This window comes from Aquarana catesbeiana, linkage group LG01, assembly GCF_042186555.1.
Source record: "Aquarana catesbeiana isolate 2022-GZ linkage group LG01, ASM4218655v1, whole genome shotgun sequence".
In the NCBI taxonomy this organism is placed as follows: Eukaryota; Metazoa; Chordata; class Amphibia; order Anura; family Ranidae; genus Aquarana; species Aquarana catesbeiana.
The window spans coordinates 501,816,484-501,837,646 of record NC_133324.1 but is presented as its reverse complement, the minus strand read 5'-3'; the positions used below and the strand labels follow the sequence as shown (position 1 = coordinate 501,837,646).

The 21,163-nt window shown below is 43.5% G+C and overlaps 2 protein-coding genes across 10 annotated transcripts in view; one reads left to right on the top strand and one right to left on the bottom strand.

Moving 5' to 3' along the window:
• Positions 1-20,760, bottom strand: part of MYO9B (myosin IXB) — a 282,650-nt gene extending 261,890 nt beyond the window's left edge. For 4 of the 9 annotated variants that reach the window (XM_073593007.1, XM_073592941.1, XM_073592970.1 and 1 more), the window contains exon 1: positions 20,280-20,760. The gene's annotated coding sequence lies outside the window, so the exon portion shown is untranslated. The remainder of the gene's footprint in view (positions 1-20,279) is intronic. The other 5 variants (XM_073592979.1, XM_073593017.1, XM_073592998.1 and 2 more) reach the window with 3 other exon arrangements.
• A 26-nt stretch (positions 20,761-20,786) lies between these two features.
• The window catches only part of HAUS8 (HAUS augmin like complex subunit 8), a 123,371-nt gene continuing 122,994 nt past the window's right edge, over positions 20,787-21,163 (top strand). The window contains exon 1 of the mRNA XM_073593026.1: positions 20,787-20,943. Within this exon, the coding sequence (XP_073449127.1) occupies positions 20,930-20,943 (14 nt within the window). The 5' untranslated portion in view covers positions 20,787-20,929. The remainder of the gene's footprint in view (positions 20,944-21,163) is intronic.

Below are 21,163 nucleotides of genomic sequence, written 5' to 3'. Positions count from 1 at the left end.
AATTTTACCCATCTTTTATCTATCGATACCTTACCCCATTCTAACACTCGTGATAATACTATCGCTCTGTGATATTTTTTAAAGTCTGGAAGAGCCAGACCACCCTGTGCTTTATCCCTACTCAGGACCTTATAGGCAATCCGTGGCTTCTTATTTTTCCATATAAATCTGGTAAGAATATTGTTCAGAACCCTAAAAAAGGACTGTGCTAACGGGATTGGGAGTAGCTGCATTTTATACAAAATCTTCGGGGCCAGGGTCATTTTAACAGTATTAACTCGACCGAACCAAGAGATCGGGAGGTGCATACTTTTCCTCGTTTCCTGCTTGATTTCGTCAAGGAGAGGGATAAAGTTTAAGCGGTATAAATTCTTTAAGGAATTTGCTAATGTGACTCCCAGGTAATCTATTTTTTGCACCACGGAAAATGGAAATTTTCCTTGAGTTTAGATGCTTCTCGTCCATCGATGTTGATGTTTAAGACAACCGATTTACTAAGGCTGACCTTGTAATTTGAGAGCTCCCCATATCTCCTCATAGTAGCCAGCAGATTAGGGAGTGAGATCCTCGGGTTAATGATGTAAAATAGTACATCGACGAACGCCGAGAGCTTGTGTACATCTCCCTCCACAACGCATCCGCATATATCCGGGTTCTTTCGGATTGAAGCTAATAAGGGTTCCAGGGTTAGGACAAACAGAAGGGGGTGCCCCCTGCCTGGTCCCGTTTTCCATCCTAAATTCCGCCGATGATATACCATTCACCTTTACGAATGCCGAGGGAGATTTATACAATGCTTTAATCCAGTTTAGCATGGTATCACCCAAGCCGACTGCCCTCAACGTCCTCAACATGAACCCCCAGTCTACTCTGTCGAAGGCTTTCTCTGCGTCAATCGACAGAAGCAGACCGGGGGTCCCCTTTCTTTTCATCGCATCCATGACAAGGAGAGACCTAACGCCGTTATCCCTCCCCTCTCTCCCTGGTATAAAACCCGTCTGATCTGGGTGAATCCAATACGACATTTTATCCCTTAATCTACTGGCCAATACCTTGGCATATAGTTTAGTATCAGCGTTAAGCCAAGCTATCGGCCTATAGCTCGAACACAGCGAGCTATCTTACCCGTCTTTTGGTATTAAAGTAACTGATGCTGTCAATGCCCCATCACAAAACTCTTCCTGACCCCCTATCTTGTTCCAGATCTGGCAAAGCTTGGGGGGATCAGGGACTCCTTGAATTTTCTGTAGAAATGGGGAGTAAAACCATCAGGCTCTGGACTCTTTCCAGAGGGAGATGCCTTCAAGGCCCTCTCAATCTCTTCTACAGTGATCGGACCCTCTAATTCTTTTGCCTCGCTGTCCGAGAGGCTTGGTAAACCTGCCTCCCTTATGAACTTGTCCATTATTTCCTCTCTTTCCGGGGTACCTGCCCCACCTTGCCTAACCCTATAGAGGGATGCAAAGTAGCTCCGACATTCTTCAGCTATGTCTCTGGAAGTATATTTTATTACCCCTTTTTTATTTTGAATCCTATCTATAAAGTTGGTGCTCCCTTTCCTTTTTAACCCCCCTGGCGGTATTCCCGAGTCTGGCTCGGGGTGGATTTTACATACCAAAAGCGGTATCCCCGAGCCAGACTCGGGCTTGCATCGCAGGATCCAGGAAGAGTTTACTTACCTTGTCCCCTGGATCCTGCGATGTCTCCCCGCTGTGATCAGTGAGCCGCGTGTCTCGCTCGATTCACAGTGCCGAGCTCCGTTCCCTGCGAGCGTTGCGACGCACGGGGACGGAGTTCGGCGGTAAATTCAAAAGTGAAACACACAGTATAGATACAGCATACTGTAATCTTACAGATTACAGTACTGTATCAAATAACTACACATCCCCTTTGTCCCTAGTGGTCTGCCCAGTGTCCTGCATGCAGTTTTATATATATAAAACTGTTCTTTCTGCCAGGAAACTGGAGATTGTCCATAGCAACCAAAACTGTCTCTTTACATCAAAAGTGGTTTTAGACCAGCTAGAAAAAAGCGATAATAAATTATAATCACTTGCAGAATTGAGCGATAGTGATTTGTGGGGAGATCCGTCATCAAACACTAAAAGTAATAAAAGCTAAAATTCTGCAACTGAGCAAATTTCAGTGTTTTGGATTTGATTACATTATTATATAATTTTTTATTATTATATTATGTGTTTTAATTATTTATAGTTATTTATTATATTATAATTTTTTATTTCGTTTTTCAAACTTTATCATACCCGGGATGTCTACTAGACTCTTGTTTGGACAGATTTAAGTGAACTATTCCTAAGAATTACAGGCCTACAATATAAAACGCCAAATTTCTGTGCAAAATAATGGTACCGCTTTCAGCACCTAAAATCTGAAATAATCATACCGCCAGGGAGGTTAATACTGTTGCCAGATGCTATTTTTTAAGCTTTTATTTAAAATACGCTTAGAATCCAATTCCATTAAATCTTTTAGTTCTTCTCCTTTTGAAATTGGTTGATGCAGGAGTGAGTTATGGCCCCCGCTAGCTACCTTGTGTGATTGTTCAAGATGGTATATTTCTTCTTTTAGTTCTGTTTTCCTCTTAGTTCTTTCTTTTTTCTCATTAGCTCCTAATGAAATCAATATGCCCCTTATATACGCTTTTAGCGCCTCCCATAGGACTGATCCAGAAATCTCCCCGGTGTCATTTATCAAGAAAAACCCATCGATTTCCTCTTGTATCTTACTGCTGACACTAGGATTCTCGATGAGCCTTTCATCCAATTGCCATGAAAATGGGGATCTCCGGTATTTCGGGATCCCCACCTTCATCAGGACTGGAGCGTGGTCTGACAACGTGGTGACTCCAATCTTCGTTGCCTTGACTTGGTCGAGTAATCTATGGTCTACCACAAAATAATCAAGCCTAGAGTAAGACCCGTGGACTGTAGAAAAAAAAAAAAAAAGTATAATCCCTATCCTTCGCGTGTTGAACTCTCCATGCGTCCATCATACGGCAACTATGAAATTTCTGTCCTATTTTTTTTTTTTTTTTTTTTTAAGAGTTTCCTACTCACTCTCTGTGAACTAGATGTACTATCCAAAATTGGATCTAAGCAAAAATAGATCTCCTGCCAAAATCACCTCCCCTGCCCTGAAGTCTGACAACTTATTCAGGACCTGAAGCAGGAATTCGGCTGGGTTGTTATTAGGGCAATAGACATTTACCAAGGTAAAAACCCTTTGTCCCACCCTCACGTTCAAAAAAAGATAGCGGCCCTCCATATCGATGCACCTTTTCAGAATCGCAAACTTGGTCCTTTTTGAGAACCCAATTGCTACCCCTTTGGCCCTCTTGATAGGAGAATCACTGTAGAACCAGTTGGGGAAGCATTTGGAGAATAATCTGACATGTGTGTCCATTGAGAGGTGGGTCTCCTGGAGAGACACAACATCTGCCTTGAGTTGCTCTAATTCTCTTAACACCTTATGCCTCTTAAGGGGGGAATTCAGCCCCTTAACATTATACGTGATACAAGTGAACTCTGTCATTTAATCTTTAAGTAGAGCTGCATTATAATGTTGCATGTTGTTCTTTGCACTCCTATACATAACCTCTGCAGGACCAAATCTGATCTGCCCGCCTTCACTACATTTAGCGAAAAGGGGAAACCCCCAACTATATTTCATATTTCCTTCTTCAATTCTTCCAGCAAAGGTCTTAACTGACATCTCCTGGCTAGGGTCCCTGCCGAAATATCGGCAAAGATCTGGATCTCTGCCCCGTCAAATTTTACAGGCTGAGCTTTTCTAAGGTTGCTCCAGATTCTTGCTTTATCCTCATAATGATGGAACCTAATGATTACATCTCTTGGTGAGTCCTCACTGGCGCTTGGGGGTTCGCTCAACCTATGGACTCTATCTTCAGTTCTTCATTTGGACCCCTATCTAAGATGGGATTGAAGATAGCTTTCATTTTGGTAGTCAGGTCTTCGCCGTGCTGTTCTTCCCTTGAGAAGAAAAGAGGTTTAACCTTAAACCACGTAGAGGGTTCTTTACTGTAAGAGCGGCAAGGATGTGGAATTCCCTTCCACAGGCGGTGGTCTCAGCGAGGGGCATTGATAGTTTCAAGAAACTATTAGATAAGCACCTGAACGACCACAAAATGCAGGGATATACAATGTAATACTGACATATGATCACACACAGAGGTTGGACTTCATGGACTTGTGTCTTTTTTCAACCTCACCTACTATGTAACTGTATAGCAATAAAAAATACACATAATGCATTTACCGTGTTTTAATGCAACATTATTAGATCTCAAGCACATGAGATGTCTAGAGGCTTCAAAATCCTCTGGCACAAAATCCCCAGTGCTGTCCCTTGCCTGGGGAGCCACATATAGCTACCAAGGCAAACAAATAGCTGTATCTTGCTATACCCATGCATGTAATCGCTGATCGATTTTGCAAAGCCATTTATGCACATGAGCGAGTAAATGCTGATACAGAAGCGATCATTGTTTTACACAAACACAGCAGCATATAGCCATTTGCAACAACGACTTTACACAATGCCTGTGGCTCCCTAAGCATGGGAAAGCACCAGAGATTTTACACTATAGGTCTTTTCAGTCTTTAGACGTCAATGCGTGAAGCTTAGAACCAGGAAATATTTTCTTCCTTATTTTATTAAGTGTTACTGAACCCACAGCAGTAAAAGCAGTCTATATATGAAGTAAAGCATGCTTGTTATACTCACTGTGGGGGGTTGAAATCCTCTGCATTGTGTAAAAAGGCTGCTTGATCCCATTTTCTCTAATCCTCCCCTTCTTCCACAGTCCCCAAACCATCTCCTGATAGAACAGAGCCTCGGGGGCAAGCTGCACATTGCACACGCTCAGTTTGGTGTATATTACTAGAGAGTTTTTTTTTTTTCTTGGGAGGGTGCATGCATTCAGCACAGGGCCAATCAGCACTCTCCAGACAGAGAGTCAGGGGGCCTGCAGCCTCATAGGACGATCAGGGGAAAATGAAAACTCCTACAACAAGCTTTAACCAGACACTGATAGAAGTCACAAGACTTAAATGGGAAAAGGTATTTAGAAATTGTTATTTAATAAAACTATTGCATTTCCATGTTCTGTGTACTGTGGGAGACCAAATATAGTGAATGCAGGGTCCTGGGTTTAGTAACACTTTAAAACCAGAACATAATACCCAGAAAAAGAGAATGTAAAATAAACCTTATAACAGACTGTACAAAAAAAAAAAAAAAAATACAGGTTAAAACAGATAACACCCCTGGTTCCCAGTTACCAATAACAAAATTACCTGTACCGATTTTGGGGGTAACTTCTGCTGGTCATACACAGCTCAAATTTCAGCAAATTCCTAGCTGAACAGCCAATCAGATGCATTACTGTTTAGGAATTCTGAAAGCCAAGGGAGCAGTGGCTGCCTGAATATAGGATCTAGCAGGAACGATTCTTCCACCCACACATCGAATGATTGTTCAGCCCGCAGGGCCGTATATGGCCAGTTTAAGGCTGTCCGGAATACACTCAAGCCCATACGTCAACAAAAGGCTTTTGGATTATAACAGGGTGAGATCTGATTGTTTTCTGGCAAACAGCGTATTCAAACATAAAAACGCACACACAGCCCTGGAGCTATTTTCATTGCTTTATTTTAATTTTTTATGGTTTCCTCCTCCTTTAAAGTCTTTATTCTTCACGTCTGCAGTAATCTGACTCTTTTGTTGTACTGCATAAACTATAACATATTACTGCACAGGATAAAATGAAAAAAAGGTTACACTGGCCGCAGAGGCTATGATTCATACACTTCTGAAAAAATTTTTTTTAAAAAGGGCAGTGCTGGATTTTCACTTTTTCCCTCCAGCGCACGGCTCACTTAAATGGAGAAACTCTGCTGTGGACATATCTTTACAAAACCCAGCACTGTATTCGGGCCTTTCCACCCCCTCTCTGTGCCTCTCAAAATAACTTTCATATGTTGTTTGCTGCAACCCGGGGCACTAACCATTCACTGTGACAGAAGATATATGAAACAGCCCCCACTCTCTGGCTATGAACATCAACTGCCTTATGACTTAACTTGTGCATTATTTGAATGATAGATAGAACCACATGCTTTACAAGTATTAAGTATTTATGAACTGAATATATAGACATGGAAAAGGATCGGTATTGTGATGTAACACAGCCAAAGCTGTTGCAGTAAGCCTTCCATGCATATCATAACACTGCATCAATACAGAGCAAATGCCTAATTGTAGCACGCACTGCATTAAAGCAGAGGTCCGCCCAAATTTTTTTTTTTTTAAAAGTCAGCAGCTGCAAATATTGCAGCTGCTGACTTTTAAAATATGGACACTTACCTGTCCAGGGCGTCCGTGATGTCGGCACCTGAAGCCGATCTGTCGCTCGGCTCTCTGGTGCTGCCGTCGCCATCTTCAGTAAGGGAAACAGGAAGTGAAGCCTTGCGGCTTCACTTCCCGGTTCCCTACTGCGCATTCCGGATGGTCCCTGCTGTCTCTGGGACCCGTGTATTTCCCATCAGACAGCAGGGGGGAGACGGCGGGGGTTGGGGGGAAGAGGCGTAGACTCCCGCGGGTGTCTATGTCCGGAAGTGGGTGCAAATACCTGTATTATACAGGTATCTGCACCCCCCTCCCCCCTGAAAGGTGCCAAATGTGACACCAGAGGGGGGGAGGGTTCCAGAAAAGCGGAGGCTCCATTTTTGTGTGAACCTCCACTTTAAATGGAATTCCGCCACAAAAAAATATTGGGGTTGCCACTGCTGATCTCCAAAACATGCTAGTTATCCGATTTACATGCTAACCCTCTGGCAATAAAAGGTGCTGTAAAGGCAGAAGGCTTTTTATCTTCATGCATTCCATGCATAAAGATATTAAAAAAAAAAACAAAAAAAAGAACCTTGTGTGTAGCAGCCTCCCCAGCACTCCCCTAATTACTTACCTGAGCCCCATCTCTCTCCAGCGATGTTCACGAATGTCTAAGCCGTGAGGGAAACTCCTCCTGATTGGCTAAGACACCACAGTGGCGCCATTGGCTCCCGTGGCTGTTAATCAAAGCCAGTCAGCCAATTAGAGGAGGTGGGGGCCGGGTCAGGGCTCCGTGTCTGAATGGACATTCAAAGCCGTGACTCGGCTCCAGTGCCCCCATAGGAAGCTACTGACTGTGGGGACACTCGATAGGAGGGAGGGGCCAGTAGCAGCGAAGAGGGACCCGAGAAGAGGGGAATCCAAGCTGCCCTGTGCAAAACCACTGCACAGAGAAGATAAGTATAACATGTTATAAAAAAAATAAAAAAAAAAAAAAAAAAAAACACAAAACACACACACAAAACTTTAAAGCTTTCTGAGAGTCACTATCGCAAAATAAACCACCATCCCTGTGTTTAACTGCTTCAGCCCCTGAAGAATTTACCCCCTACTTGACCAGAGCACTTTCTGCGATTCGGCACTGCGTCGCTTTAACTGAAAATTGCACGGTCGTGTGACGTGGCTCTCAAACAAAATTGATGTCTATTTTTCCCCCACAAATAGAGCTTTCTTTTGGTGGTATTTGATTGGCTCTGTGGTTTTTATGCTTTGCGCTATAAACAAAAAAATAGCGAAAATTTTGAAAAAAAAAAAAACATTATTTTTTACTAGAATAAATATCCCCCAAAAAAATATTAAAAAAATATTTTTTTTCCTCAGTTTAGGCCGATACGTATTCTTCTACATATTTTTGGAAAAAAAAAAACACAATAAGCGTTTATTGATTGGTTTGCGCAAAAGTTATAGCGTTTAAAAACTAGGGGATAGTTTTATGGCATTTTTATGAAATTTTTTTTTTTTTTTTACTAGTAATGGCGGCGATCAACGATTTTTAATCATGACTGCGACATTATGGCGGACACATCAGACATTTCTGACACATTTTTGGGACCAGTCATTTATACAACAATCAGTGCTATACAAATGCACTGATTCCTGTGTAAATGACACTGGCAGTGAACAGGTTAACCACTAGGGGGCTAGGGAGAGGTTAAGTATGTCCTGGGGAGTGTTACTAACTTTGGGTGGGCGTGGCTACGTGTGACATGTCACTGATCTCTGCTCCCGATGACAGGCAGCAGAGATCAGTGACACTGTCAATAGGCAGAACGGGGAGATGCTTGTTTACATTAGCATCTCCCCGTTCTTCCTCTCCGTGAGGCAATCGCGGGTATCCCCGCGGCGATCGAGTTCGTGGGACCCGCGACCTGACTCACGGAGCTCCCGGCCGGCGCGCGCACGCAATGGCACGGCGGCAAATTCAAAGGGACGTACGGATATGCCCATTTGCCCAGCCGTTACATTCTGCCGACGTACATCGGCGTGCAGCGGTCGGGAAGGGGTTAATACATGCAACCTTTTATGGAGAATCAGTTTCAGAAACAGACTTGAGCTGCTACTGGCAGGCTGTCTTATTAGAAAGCCCACAATGCTCTGTGAACATCTCTCTATATTAGAGCCCATTGACACTGCAACAAATCATACATGCTTTAGTATGATGTAGCGCAACTCATTTCCAAGGGCACCATACAAGAATTCATATGAATGGACTGAATTAGTCAAAATTAACATGCACAAGTTCACAAACCTCAATGGTCAGGCTATGTGTGAAAGGGCCCTAAATGCTTATTTTTAAAAAGATTAAAGTGGAGCTCCAGACACACAATTTTTTTTTTTTAACTATAGTAAATCCTTGGATTTCCAGCATAATTAGTTCCAGAAACATGCTTGTAATCCAAAGCACTCCTATACCAAAGCAAATTTTCCCGAAAGAAATAATGGAAACTCAAATGATTCGTTCCACAACTATTTATTTATAAGTCCTTCAGTTTATAGTCCATATAAAAAAAAAAATAAATAAATAAATAAAAAATATTATAGCAATGTGGATGTCCAGCCACAAAGGGCAACCTCCACAAGGAGATTAAAAGCAAAATCCAGCAGGAGCTACAGAATATAAAGGAGAAGAGAGCGCCTCTAAGGCCCCTTTCACACTGGAGCGGTTTTCAGGCGGTATTGCGCTAAAAATACCGCCTGAAAACTGCCCCTAAAACAGCCTCCGCTGTTTGTTCAGTGTGAAAGCCCGAGGGCTTTCACACTGAAGCGGTGCGCAGGCAGGGCGGTGAAAAAAGTCCTGCAAACCGCTTTTTTGGAGCGGTGTATTCACCGCTCCTGCCCATTGAAATCAATGGGACAGCGCGGCTATACCGCGGCTATAGCCGCGCTGTACGAGGGATTTTAACCCTTTTTCGGCCGCCAGCGGGGGTTAAAACCGCCCCGCTAGCGGCCGAATACCGCTGCAAGAACGACGGTACAGCAGCGCTAAAAATAGCGCTGTTGTACCGCCGACGCCCCCACCGCCCCAGTGTGAAAGGGGCCTAAGTGTAGCAATATGGTTACATTTATAAGTGAAGGTACAACATTTAGCAACTCACATGGTTGATGATTAAAAGAGACACATCTAAGTATGCAGACATCCGGGGTAAAGCTGTCCACATAGACCATCCTCCACACCACTGACTCTCACCGCTGTTGGTCTGCAATCATGACCGGGAAGACCCGGCAGTAGAGCGATCTGAAAGCATGGCTAGACGTGGACAGCTTTACCCCGGATGCCTGCATGCAAGTTGCTAAATGTTGTACCTTCATTAAATGTAACCATATTGCTACTTAGAGGCGCCTCTCTTCTCTTTTATACCCAGTTGTGACATGACGCTAGTTTTATATCCCTTGTATATCAAGTCAAAATTTATTTAAAAATGTTGTTTGTCTTGCAAAACGCTCTCAAACCAAGTTACTCTCAAACCAAGGTTTTACTGTATATTCTTCAGTAGTCATTCTAAATGCCTTTGCAAACGCGATATTTCTTTGCAAGACTGCTCACACTGGTGAGATTTCAGATGTGACTTGGAGTTGCACAGAATCACTTAACAATGGAAATCGCATTGTTTTCAATGGTGCTCGTTCTAATCAATGCATCTCAGCACGGAGCAATTTTGGAAAAGGTTTCTGTACTACTTTGGTGCGATTCCAGCATGATTTTGGCCACACAGAATATGCAAACCACATCCAAGAAACACTACATAAAATTGCACTGAAAAAATTGGATCAAAATCAGATCACAGCATTGTGAACATAGCTATAAATCCCTTAGATTGTAAGCTCCAACAAGCAGGGACCTCGGATTCCTAATTAACCAGTTACCAACCGGCCCATAGCCAAATGACGGCTGCAGGGCGGTTGGATAACCCTGGGAGGGTGTACAGTGATGTCCTCCCAGAATCCTGCTCTCGCACGCCCCCTGGGGAGTGCACCCGACGCATCACAGTAAATGGCCGCTGATCGCGGCCGTTTACCATGTGATCGCTCCGTCAAATGATGGAGCGATCACATGTAAACAAACTGGCGTCATGTCATGATGCCGGTTCCTCTCTCTCCCCTCTGTGTACCGATCGGTACAGTGTGAGCGGAGAGAGGGAGGGATCGGATGGCAGCAGCACTGTGGGCTGGCTGGATGTGTAGTGCCCACAGCGCTGCTCTGTGACAACTGCAGTCACATCCAGCAATCCCTCCATGCTCAGCAATGCTCTGCAATGCCCCGCAATACCCAGCCGTACCCTGCCTCTGTATGTGGCCAGGTTGTGGAAGTCTCACACATGTGATATCACCATACTCAGGAGGAGTAGGAGAATCTATTTTGGGGTGTCATTTTTGGTATGTACATGCTGTGTTAGGAATATTGTATAAATGGACAACTTCGTGTTAAAAAAAAAAAAAAAAAAAAAAAAGCGTTTCAACCACTTCCTGCCCGCCGGCCATCATACGACGTCCGTGCTTCTACCGACTCACCGCTACGATCGAAGCCAGGATCGTTTTTTATTTCAGGCCTCCCAGCCTAGAGGTGAGATGTGGGGTCTTACTGACCCCATATCTCACTGTAAAGAGGACCTGTCATGCCATATTCCTATTACAAGGGATGTTTACATTCCGTGTAATAGGAATAAAAGTGATCAAAAAAATTTATTTTTTGGAGGAAAAATACGTCAAACTAAAATAAAGAAAGTAAAATGAACAATAAAATTTTTTTTTTCCTCCCGTGTCCCCATGTGCTCGCATGCAAAAGCGAACACATACGCAAGTCCCGCACACATATGAAAATAGTGTTCAAACCACACATGTGAGGTATCACTGCGATCGGTAGAGCGAGAGCAGTAATTTTGGCCCTAGACCTCCTCTGTAACACAAAACATGTAACCAGTAAAAAATTTTAAAGCGTTGTCTATGGGGATTTTTAAGTAGCAAAGTTTGGCGCCATTCCACGAGCGTGTGCAATTTTGAAGGGTGACATGTTAGGTATCTATTTACTTGGCATAACTTCATCTTTCACATTATGCAAAAACATTGGGCTAACTTTACTGTTTTGTTTTTTTTTTAAAGCACAAAACTGTTTTTTTTTTTCCCTAAAAAAAACGCGTTAGAAAAATTGCTGCGCAAGTACTGTGCGAGATAAAAAGTTGCAACGACCGCCATTGTATTCTCTAGGGTCTTTGCTAAAAAAAAAACATATATAAATGTTATGGGGTTCTATGTAATTTTCTAGAAAATAAATTATGATTTTTACATGTAGGAGAGAAATGTCAGAATTGGCCTGGGCACTCCAGAACGCCTGAAGGTGCTCCCTGCATGTTGGGTCTCTGTATGTGGCCACGCTGTGTAAAAATCTCACACATGTGGTATCGCCATACTCGGGAGTAATAGCAGAATGTATTTTGGAGGTTTAATTTGTGGTATGCATATGCTGTGTGTGAGAAATAAACTGCTAATATGACAATTTTGTGTGAAGAAAAAAAAAAAAAAACACACAATCTTGATTTTGCAAATAATTGTGGGGGAAAAAAAATGACAACTTCAAAAAAACTCATCCTGCATCTTTCTAAATACCTTGGAATGTCTTCTTTCCAAAAAGGGGTCATTTGGGGGTTATTTGTACTTTTCTGGCATGTTAGGGTCTCAAGAAATTAGGTTGTCAGTACTTCAGGTATGATCAAATTTTCAGATATTGGCACCATAGCTTTTGGAGTCTAACTTTCACAAAGACCAAATATACACCGATTTGGGTTATATTTACCAAAGATACGTAGCGGTATAAATTTTGGCCAAAATATATGAAGAAAAATTACTAATTTGCAAAATTTTATAACAGAAACTAAGAACAATGCATTTTTTTTTTTACAGAATTGTCTGTCTTTTTTCTTCTATAGCACAAAAAATAAAGAACCCAGCAGTGATTAAATACCACCAAAAGAAAGCTCTATTTGTGTGAAAAAAAGGACAAAAATTTCATATAGGTACAGTGTTGTATGACTGAGTAATTGTCATTCAAAATGTGAGAGCACTGAAAGCTAAAAATTGGTCTGGTTATTAAGGGGGTTTAAGAGCTCAGTGGTCAAGTGGTTAAATTGTATTGTAATTGTACTGTCTGATCTTAAGTTGTAAAGTGCTGCGCAAACTGTTGTCCCTATATAAATCCTGTATTATTATTATAATAGTGACATCAAACACTGTACATGGCTTGTGCAGGAAGCATCTGTGGGAGGGACCCAGCAGGCTCCACCCACTACTAGGGCTGGGGAAAAAATTCGATTTGAATCTTGAATCGAGTTGAGAGGTCAAATCGATTTTTTTTTTTCGTCAGGACCAGCGCCGGTCCTGAGGAGCTGCGGGCAGGAGTTTTTAGGCGACTTGGCCAAAGCCGCGGCCTCGCCTAAAAACAGTGTCCAAAAAAAAAAAAAAACAAAACCCCTCTACCCACTACAGAAAACTACAGGAGGGGGTGGGTATAAGCCTTGCACAAAGTACAGAAGTACAGGGAGCAGTAGATACCTGTCTATTACAGGAAACGTTCTGCACAGTGTGAAAAAATATCACAGTTGTTTCAAGCTGGACTACTGCACAGATCTAAAGGATATACACAAAGGAGATCAAGATTCAAGTAATAATACACAGTCCTTTCGTACTTAGACTGGATTTCAACTTTAAGAAAAAAAAAATTATATATATGGAAGTCATGCTAGAAAGCAATAGCATATATAGATTAAATAGAATCGGTCATTAAGCAAGAAGATCTATAAAAAGCCATACCTGTAAAGAACTGTACCTTTTCTGTTGCACACACCATTTTTAAAATTATGGGCAGCAATAGTGTCAAAAATTATGGGAAAATAGAAAAAAAAAAAAAAAATCACATCCCAATCTCTAAAAATAAACTTGGCTACACAGCATCGCTTAAAATACCAATCTATGGAGATGACATAACTATTCAAAAAGTCACCATGACAAAAAAAAAGGTATATGTTGCGTTTTATATACAACACCCACAAAGGAAATGCCATGTCTTAGAAGGCATCATTCACCTTTACCTAGCTGTCATTTGCAACTTTATATAAACCAACAAAAACATGACTGGCAATATATAATGGTTACAATGTAGGCCTCATGTCCACAGACGTTTTTACAAACGCTTTTTGGAGAGGCTAACACCTCTCCATGTTAGCCTATGGCCTCATGCCCACCAAGGCGTTTAGGAGCTGTAAGTGGCATAGGCGTTTTCAAGCTCCAAAAAATAAATAAATAAATAAATAAATAAACCAGGACCACTGCATTCTGAGGCTCCAGTGCTAGAGCTGTAAAAACACCAGTAAAAGGTGTTAAACGCGCTTTAACAAGGCTTAACACTGTATACACAGCGTTAAGCCTCGTCAGGCATTTCTCTGCCTCTGTTCAAAATCAATGGTTCCCTATGGGAGCCCATGGACTTGAATAGAAGTCGCTCCAGAAGTCGGATCAAGATGATCCAACATGCGGTGTGACTTGTGTGCAGAGAATATTGAAAGGGAACCCCGCCAAAATGTAAAAAAATAAATAAATAAATAATTAATAATTTTTTGCATGACGTTGGTATGGATCTTAAGGGGAACCCACACGCCCAAAAAAATGGCGTGGTGGTCCCTCCCAAGATCCATACCAGACCCTCATCCGAGCACGCAGCCCCGCAGGTCTGGAAAGGGAAGGGGGGGGGGAGCGAGTGCCCCCTACCATACCAGGCCACATGCCCTCAACATGGGGGGGGGTGCTTCGGGGCAGGGGTGGCCCCTGCGCCCCAAAGCACCTTGTCCCCATGTTTATGAGGACAAGGGCCTCTTCCCCACAACCCTTGCCCAGTGGTTGTCGGGGTCTGCGGACAGGGGCTTATCGGAATCTGGAAGCCCCCCCTTTAACCTGGCCCGCCACCCTAAGTAAATGAATATGGGGTGAATTGTACCCCTACCCATTCACTCCAAAAAAAGTGTCCAGAAAAAAAAATAAATAAATAAAACAGGCACTACACAGGTTTTTTTTTTTTTTTTTTTTTTTAAGTAGTTTATTAAATCAGCTCCAGCATCTCTTCCGATTTCTTCTCCCTCCTCCAGCAATGTCTCCTCCCTCTGCCAGTTCTTCTTCCTCTCCGCGCTCCTCTTCTGCCGGGTCTCCTCTCTCTGCTGTCTTCTCCAGATGTTGACTCGACGCGATCTCCCGAGGTAACGCTGGGTCCGCTGTAGTATGCAGTGACTTGTATAGGCATGGGACGGGGCCACCCGATGACACAGTTTGGAGGACACGCCCCTTGTGACGTCATCACCCCATCATGCCCCGGGTGGTGACGTCACAAGGGGTGTGGCCTCCAAATTACATCATCGGGTGGCCCCGCTCCATGCCTATATAAGTCACTGCACACGGTGGACCCAGCATTACACCAGGAGATCGCGTAGAGCCAACATCGGAAGAAGAACAGAGAGAGAAGACCTAGGAAAAGAGTGAGAAGACAGCGCAGAGGTGAGAAGAACTGGAGAGGGGAGAAGATATCGCCAGAAGAAGGAGAAGAGCCGGAGCTGCCTTAATAAAAATACTTTAAAAACCTATGTAGTGCGTTTATTTTTTATTTTTATTTTTTTAGGTGAATGGGTAGGGGCACGATGTACCCCATACTCATTCACCTAGGGTGGGGGGCCGGGATCTGGGGGCTCCCCTCATTAAAGTGGGCTTCCAAATTCCGATAAGCCCCCCCAACAGACCCCGACAACCAACGGCAAGAGTTGTTGGGAAGAGGCCCTTGTCTTCATCAACATAGGGACAAGGTGCTTTGCAGAGCCCCCCCCCCATGTTGAGGGCATGTGGCCTGGTATGACCCAGGAAAGCGGGGGGCGCGCTCGCTCGTCCCCCCCCCCCCAACCTGCCCGTTTGGATAATGGTCTGATATGGATCGTGGGGGGATCCCCACGTCATTTTTTTTGGTGTGGGGGTTCCCCTTAGATCCATTCCAGACCGAAGAATCTGGTATCATCTTGGGGGGCCTCACGCAAATTTTTTTACATTTTGGCGGGGTTCCCCTTCAAGATTCTCAGCACACAAGTCGCCCCGCAAGTCGGATTATCTTGATCTGACATCTGGTGCGACTTCTATTCAAATCAATGGGCTCCCACAGGGAACCACTAATTTTGAATCAGCTGAAAGCTAGCTCGGCTAAATGTGCATTGACGCCAATGCAAAACGTGGGGGGGAAATTGCATTTTTAACGCCGCTTTTTTCCTGGTGTCGGTACTAGTTTTACAGCTCATTTTTTTTCAAAAGCCCGTGGGCATGAGGCCTTAAACAAAAAAGCATGCTCAAGATTTGTAATAGCATAGATGCCTAAATGCTATGTTTTTGCAACCTAACAAATCTAGGAGGTTGACTAACTTAAAAGAAATAAGGCTGGATTCACAACTTTGCGTTTTTTGCTTGATGCATTTTCTATTGAAGTCAACAGAAACACATCTCAATGAATGCGTTAAGATGCAAATCAACACGTCATGATGCACATAAAGGCATGATGATACGCGTATGGTACACACTGACGTCCAGTATAAAGTGCACTGCAACACAATACAGTAACATTTGGGGGAAAATGCAAAGGTGTAAAGCCAGCCTCTATCTACAGGCCTCCCAGATGCTACTATGAAATCTACAGCGTCTCATAGATGGCAACTGCCCTGGATATTTCGGGACAGTCCCACATCTTTGCCCTCTGTCTTGCCACCACAGCTGCACCCATTGGCTGACAAAGCTGTATGCTGTGTGGAGATGCCCACCCTGTTAGAGGTAGGGCACTCATTGGCAGAGAAAGCAATCAATACAAGCAGGAGGCCCAGCTTTAGTGAAGAGCACGAGCAACAATAAAACAAAATATTACTGATGCCCTGCATAAAGTCCTGTAAAATGAAATTAGAGATGCTATATAAATCCTGAATAATAATAATAATAATAATAATAAATAATAATAATATTATTATTATATTAATCAGTCTTCCTTCCGCAAAGCACCTAAGCAAAAAGGATCAGCTGACAAATGCTAGTACATGTAGCTGCGGGTGCTGCTCTGACAATGGTCATAAACGGGGGTTAATATCACTAGCTGTATACATTTTTAGCATGCCCCAAGTTTCTGTGTGCTTTTTTTTTTGTAAATGTTCGATTTTTTTCATGTCCTTTATGAAATAACTTGTCCAAGCATTTATACATGGGCTTGCAGTTATACAAATATATACAACCAATATTCCCGTAGGGAATAGCCCACCTTTTTCCTCCTTGCTATAAACACTGGCAGTAACAAAATGTACCGCTGTAGGTTTTGTGCCTAATTGTACTAGATATCACCTCACTGCCCCTCCACAAGCTTCCACCTCCACACCCAAACTCCACTTCTGCCACTGCTAACCTGCTTCTGGAACTTCCAAAACTTCACATCCAGCCACAATTGCTCTCCTCACCAAAGCAGCGAAAGTCCCAGACTTACAAGAAAAGAAGCTGAGCCCTGAACTTTATTTGCCATTGTCTGGATGCCAAGCTGTGCCATTTTAGGGGTCTAAGGTTTTTAGGACACGGGCGTCAGAGCCTACGCAATGTAAATTCTGGTGCTTTTCCCCCTTGCCTCGGAAACCATACACTATACTTGTGTTTAGGATAGCAGTGCCATATATCTAAAGGACATGAACAGGCTCAGGCACCTGTGTGCAAGAGGCTAAATGACCTCAGACATAATACACACACACACATACATACATACATACACAGTATCTCACAAAAGTGAGTACACCCCCTCACATTTTTGTAAATATATTATTATATCTTTTCATTTGACAACACTGAAGAAATGACACTTTGCTACAATGTAAAGTAGTGAGTGTACAGCTTGTATAACAGTGTAAATTTGCTGTCTCCTCAAAATAACGCAACACAGCCATTAATGTATAAACCTTTTGCAACAAAAGTGAGCGCACCCCTAAGTAAAAAGGTCCAAATTGGGCCCAAAGTGTCAATATTTTGTATGGCCACCATTATATTCCAGCACTGCCTTAACCCTCTTGGGCATGGAGTTCACCAGAGCTTCACTGGTTGTCACTGGAGTCCTCTTCCACTTCTCCAGGATGACATCACGGAGCTGGTGGATGTTAGAGACCTTGCGCTTCTCCACCTTCCATTTGAGGATTCCCCACAAATGCTCAATAGGGTTTAGGTCTGGAGACATGCTTGGCCAGTCCATCACCTTTACCCTCAGCTTCTTTAGCAAGGCAGCGGTCGTCTTGGAGGTGTGTTTGGGGTTGTTATGTTGGAATACTGCCCTGTGGCCCCGTCTCCAAAGGGAGGGGATCATGCTCTGCTTCAGTATGTCACAGTACATGTTGGCATTCATAGTTCCCTCAGTGAACTGTAGCTCTCCAGTGCCGAAAGCACTCATGCAGCCCCAGACCATGAAACTCTCACCACCATGCTTGACTGTAGAAAAGACACACTTGTTTGTACTCCTCACCTGGTTGCCGCCACACACGCTTGACACCATCTGAACCAAATGAGTTTATCTTGGTCTCATCAGACCACAGGACATGATTCCAGTAATCCAGGTCCTTAGTCTTCTTGTCTTCAGCAAACATTTGCAGGCTTTCTTGTGCATCATCTTTAGAAGAGGCTTCCTTCTGGGACGACAGACATGCAGACCAATTTGATGCAGTGTGCGGCATATGGTCTGAGCACCGACAGGCTGACGCCCCACCCTTCAACCTCTGCAGTAATGCTGGCAGCGCTCATAGATCTATTGCTCAAAGGCAACCTCTGGATAGGACGCTGAGCACGTGCACACAACTTCTTTGGTGGACTATGGAGAGGCCTGTTCTGAGTGGAACCTGGCCTGTTAAACCGCTGTATGGTCTTGGCAATCTTCTTATAGCCTAGGCCATCTTTATGTAGAGCAACAGTTCTTTTTATCAGATCTTCAGAGAGTTCTTTGCCATGAGGTGCCACGTTGAACTCCCAATGACCAGTATGAGAGAGTGAGAGCGATAACACCAAATTTAACACACCTGCTCCCCTTTCACACCTGAGACCTTGTAACACTAACGAGTCACATGACACCCGAGAGGAAAAATGGCTAATTGGACCCAATTTGGACATTTTTACTTAGGGGTGTACTCACTTTTGGTGCCAGCGGTTTAGACATTAATGGCTGCGTGTCGAGTTATTTTGAGGGGACAGCAAATTTACATTGTTATACAAGCTGTACACTCACTACTTTACATTGTAGCAAAGTGTCATTTCTTCAGTGTTGTCACATGAAAAGATATAATAAAATATTTACAAAAATGTGAGGGGTGTACTCAGTTATGTGAAATAGATATAGATATCACACACACGTAGTAAAAATGTATTCTATCCCAAGTTATCTTCCGCAGACAATAGACATCTGTGCATGCAGGTTCATGCACAGATGTCTATTGAAATCGCCCCCAAAGTCGCGAAAAAGTAGTGCAGGAATTTTTGGAAATCGGTGCGGCACTGCTAGGTTGGCGTAGCACTGATTGGGACAGTGCCGTTGCCGGCAATAGGCTGAGATTTGACATGTCAAAATCGTGCCAATGTGAACGGGGGCTAAGAGCTCAGAAAAAAAGAAGGCGGAAAGCTGAAAATGAGAAGAGCACTGAGAGCTGATTGGGAGAGAAAAGACACACCCCCTCCACACAGGAATAGAGCTGAGGCTGTCAATCAGTTTGACCTCCCTCACCTGTCACCGTTTTCTCTTGGGGTCAGGAAAACTTTTCAGATGTGATTCATGCTGATAGCAGAAGAACAAAAGCAGCAGACAGAAATAACACTTAGTGCTCTTTGTTGAGAAAATACCACACTATAGAAGGATATGCTTTGTTTATATTTCATGTCTGAGGTTTACAACCACTTTAAAGTAATAGTAATAGTAAATAGTAAAAAAAAAAAAAAAGAAAAAAAAAAAAAACACAACACCACACAACAAACATGTTATACTTACCTCCTCTGTGTAAGGGTTTTGCACAGAGTGTCCCTGATCGTCCTCTTCCGGGGTCCCTCAGCAGCGCTCCTGGCTCCTCCTCTTATCGAGTGCCCCCACGGAGGGCTGCATTCCATGGGGCCACTCGTGCGGGTGCACTCACGAGTCCTGCTGCATCCATTGACACAGAAAGCAGGACTCAGCCCCGCCCCCCCGTCACTGGATTTAATGGATATCAGTGGGAGCCAATGGCTCCTGCTGCTATCAATCTATCCAATGGGGATCCAAGACAGCAGCTGGAGCTGCTGTGCTTGTTCTCATGGCTGGAACGATCGGGTTCAGGTAAGTAAAAGGGGGGCTGCTGCAGCACAGAAGGTTTTTCACCTTAATGCATTAATAAAGGTGAAAAACACAGACTTTACAACCCCTTTAAGCTAAACTGCAGCATAAACCTTTCATGATATATTTCCTGCAAGAAAGCGAATCTTCGCTTCCTGGGTTCAGATTAACTAGGTAACCACTTATGTCTCATTGATACATTGCATTTTTATCAATGCCTTAACACAGACTGGGGTGCAGCAGTCAATACTACAAAAGCACAATCCTATATATTTGTTAACAATAAAGCTAGTGGGGGGGACACAAAAAAAAAGAAAAGAAAAATAACACACCCATGCAGATCATCTTCATTAAAAAAAAAAACATTTCTGATGATATATTAGATATTACAGGCACTACACAATGGTTGTCAAAGCCCGCTTTCACAATTCTGTTGAATTACCACAAGGAAAGCCTTATTTAAAAGGCACCCACTTACCTCAAAGTGCAAGGGAGGTTCCTGTCTTCTGGGTCCTGGTCAGAGAAAGTTAGACTTCAGCAGACTAATGAAAAGTAATTGAAGGGTGTTTGGACTCCTCCTAAAAACATGCCCATGGAGCCTGTGACTGTGGAGGAGGAAGGGGTGGGGGGTCTGTGTCTGAGGAAAGTGAGATTTTATAGGAGAGTAAACTTTACCTTGTTTACCTAATTCTCCTCTTCCAGGTCTCTCACACCTCCTCCTGTCTTTCAGCCACTCTACAACCTCTGCCAGCTGTTTTCCTCCACTTTTAAGAAGTTCTCCTCCTTTTCAGCGCTCCCCTTTATTCTTTTCTTTCTACAGAGTCAGAAGGAAGCGCTGCACTCTCTCGCCAACCACCCTTCCCCCTCCTGCCTTACTTCCTCCCCGTGATGTCACGGCCACAGGTTTCCTCCCACCCTCGCTAAGGCGTTTCCTCAGAACCCAAACCTTGAGTCATCCTGAATGATAGAGAAGGAGGAGCCAGCGCCGACACTCACCATCGAGTTTGTTGTGCAGTTCGCCAGTCCTCCAGCCTGTAGAGATCTGAGATAGAGCGTCTCTTGTTTCCGCCGCTCTGACGAAACGATTATGCGTATCTAGTTGAAGAGCTGGCGGGAGAGGGTGAAGGAATGGCAGATGCAGGGTGAGTGTGGGAGGCTGTACAAGAGTGAAGCAATACCCAGTCTTGTGGGAGAAGCCAAAGTAGAACTAAAGGCTAAACTTTTTTTTTAGTTTTGGAAAAAAACGAGGAGGGATTGGAACACCTGTCAGTTTTTTTTTTTTTTTTGCTGTTTGGGGCCCGCTTAGGGAGATTAACTCTCTTTATTTGTCCTGTTATCAATGAAGGTGAAAGAAAATCCCAA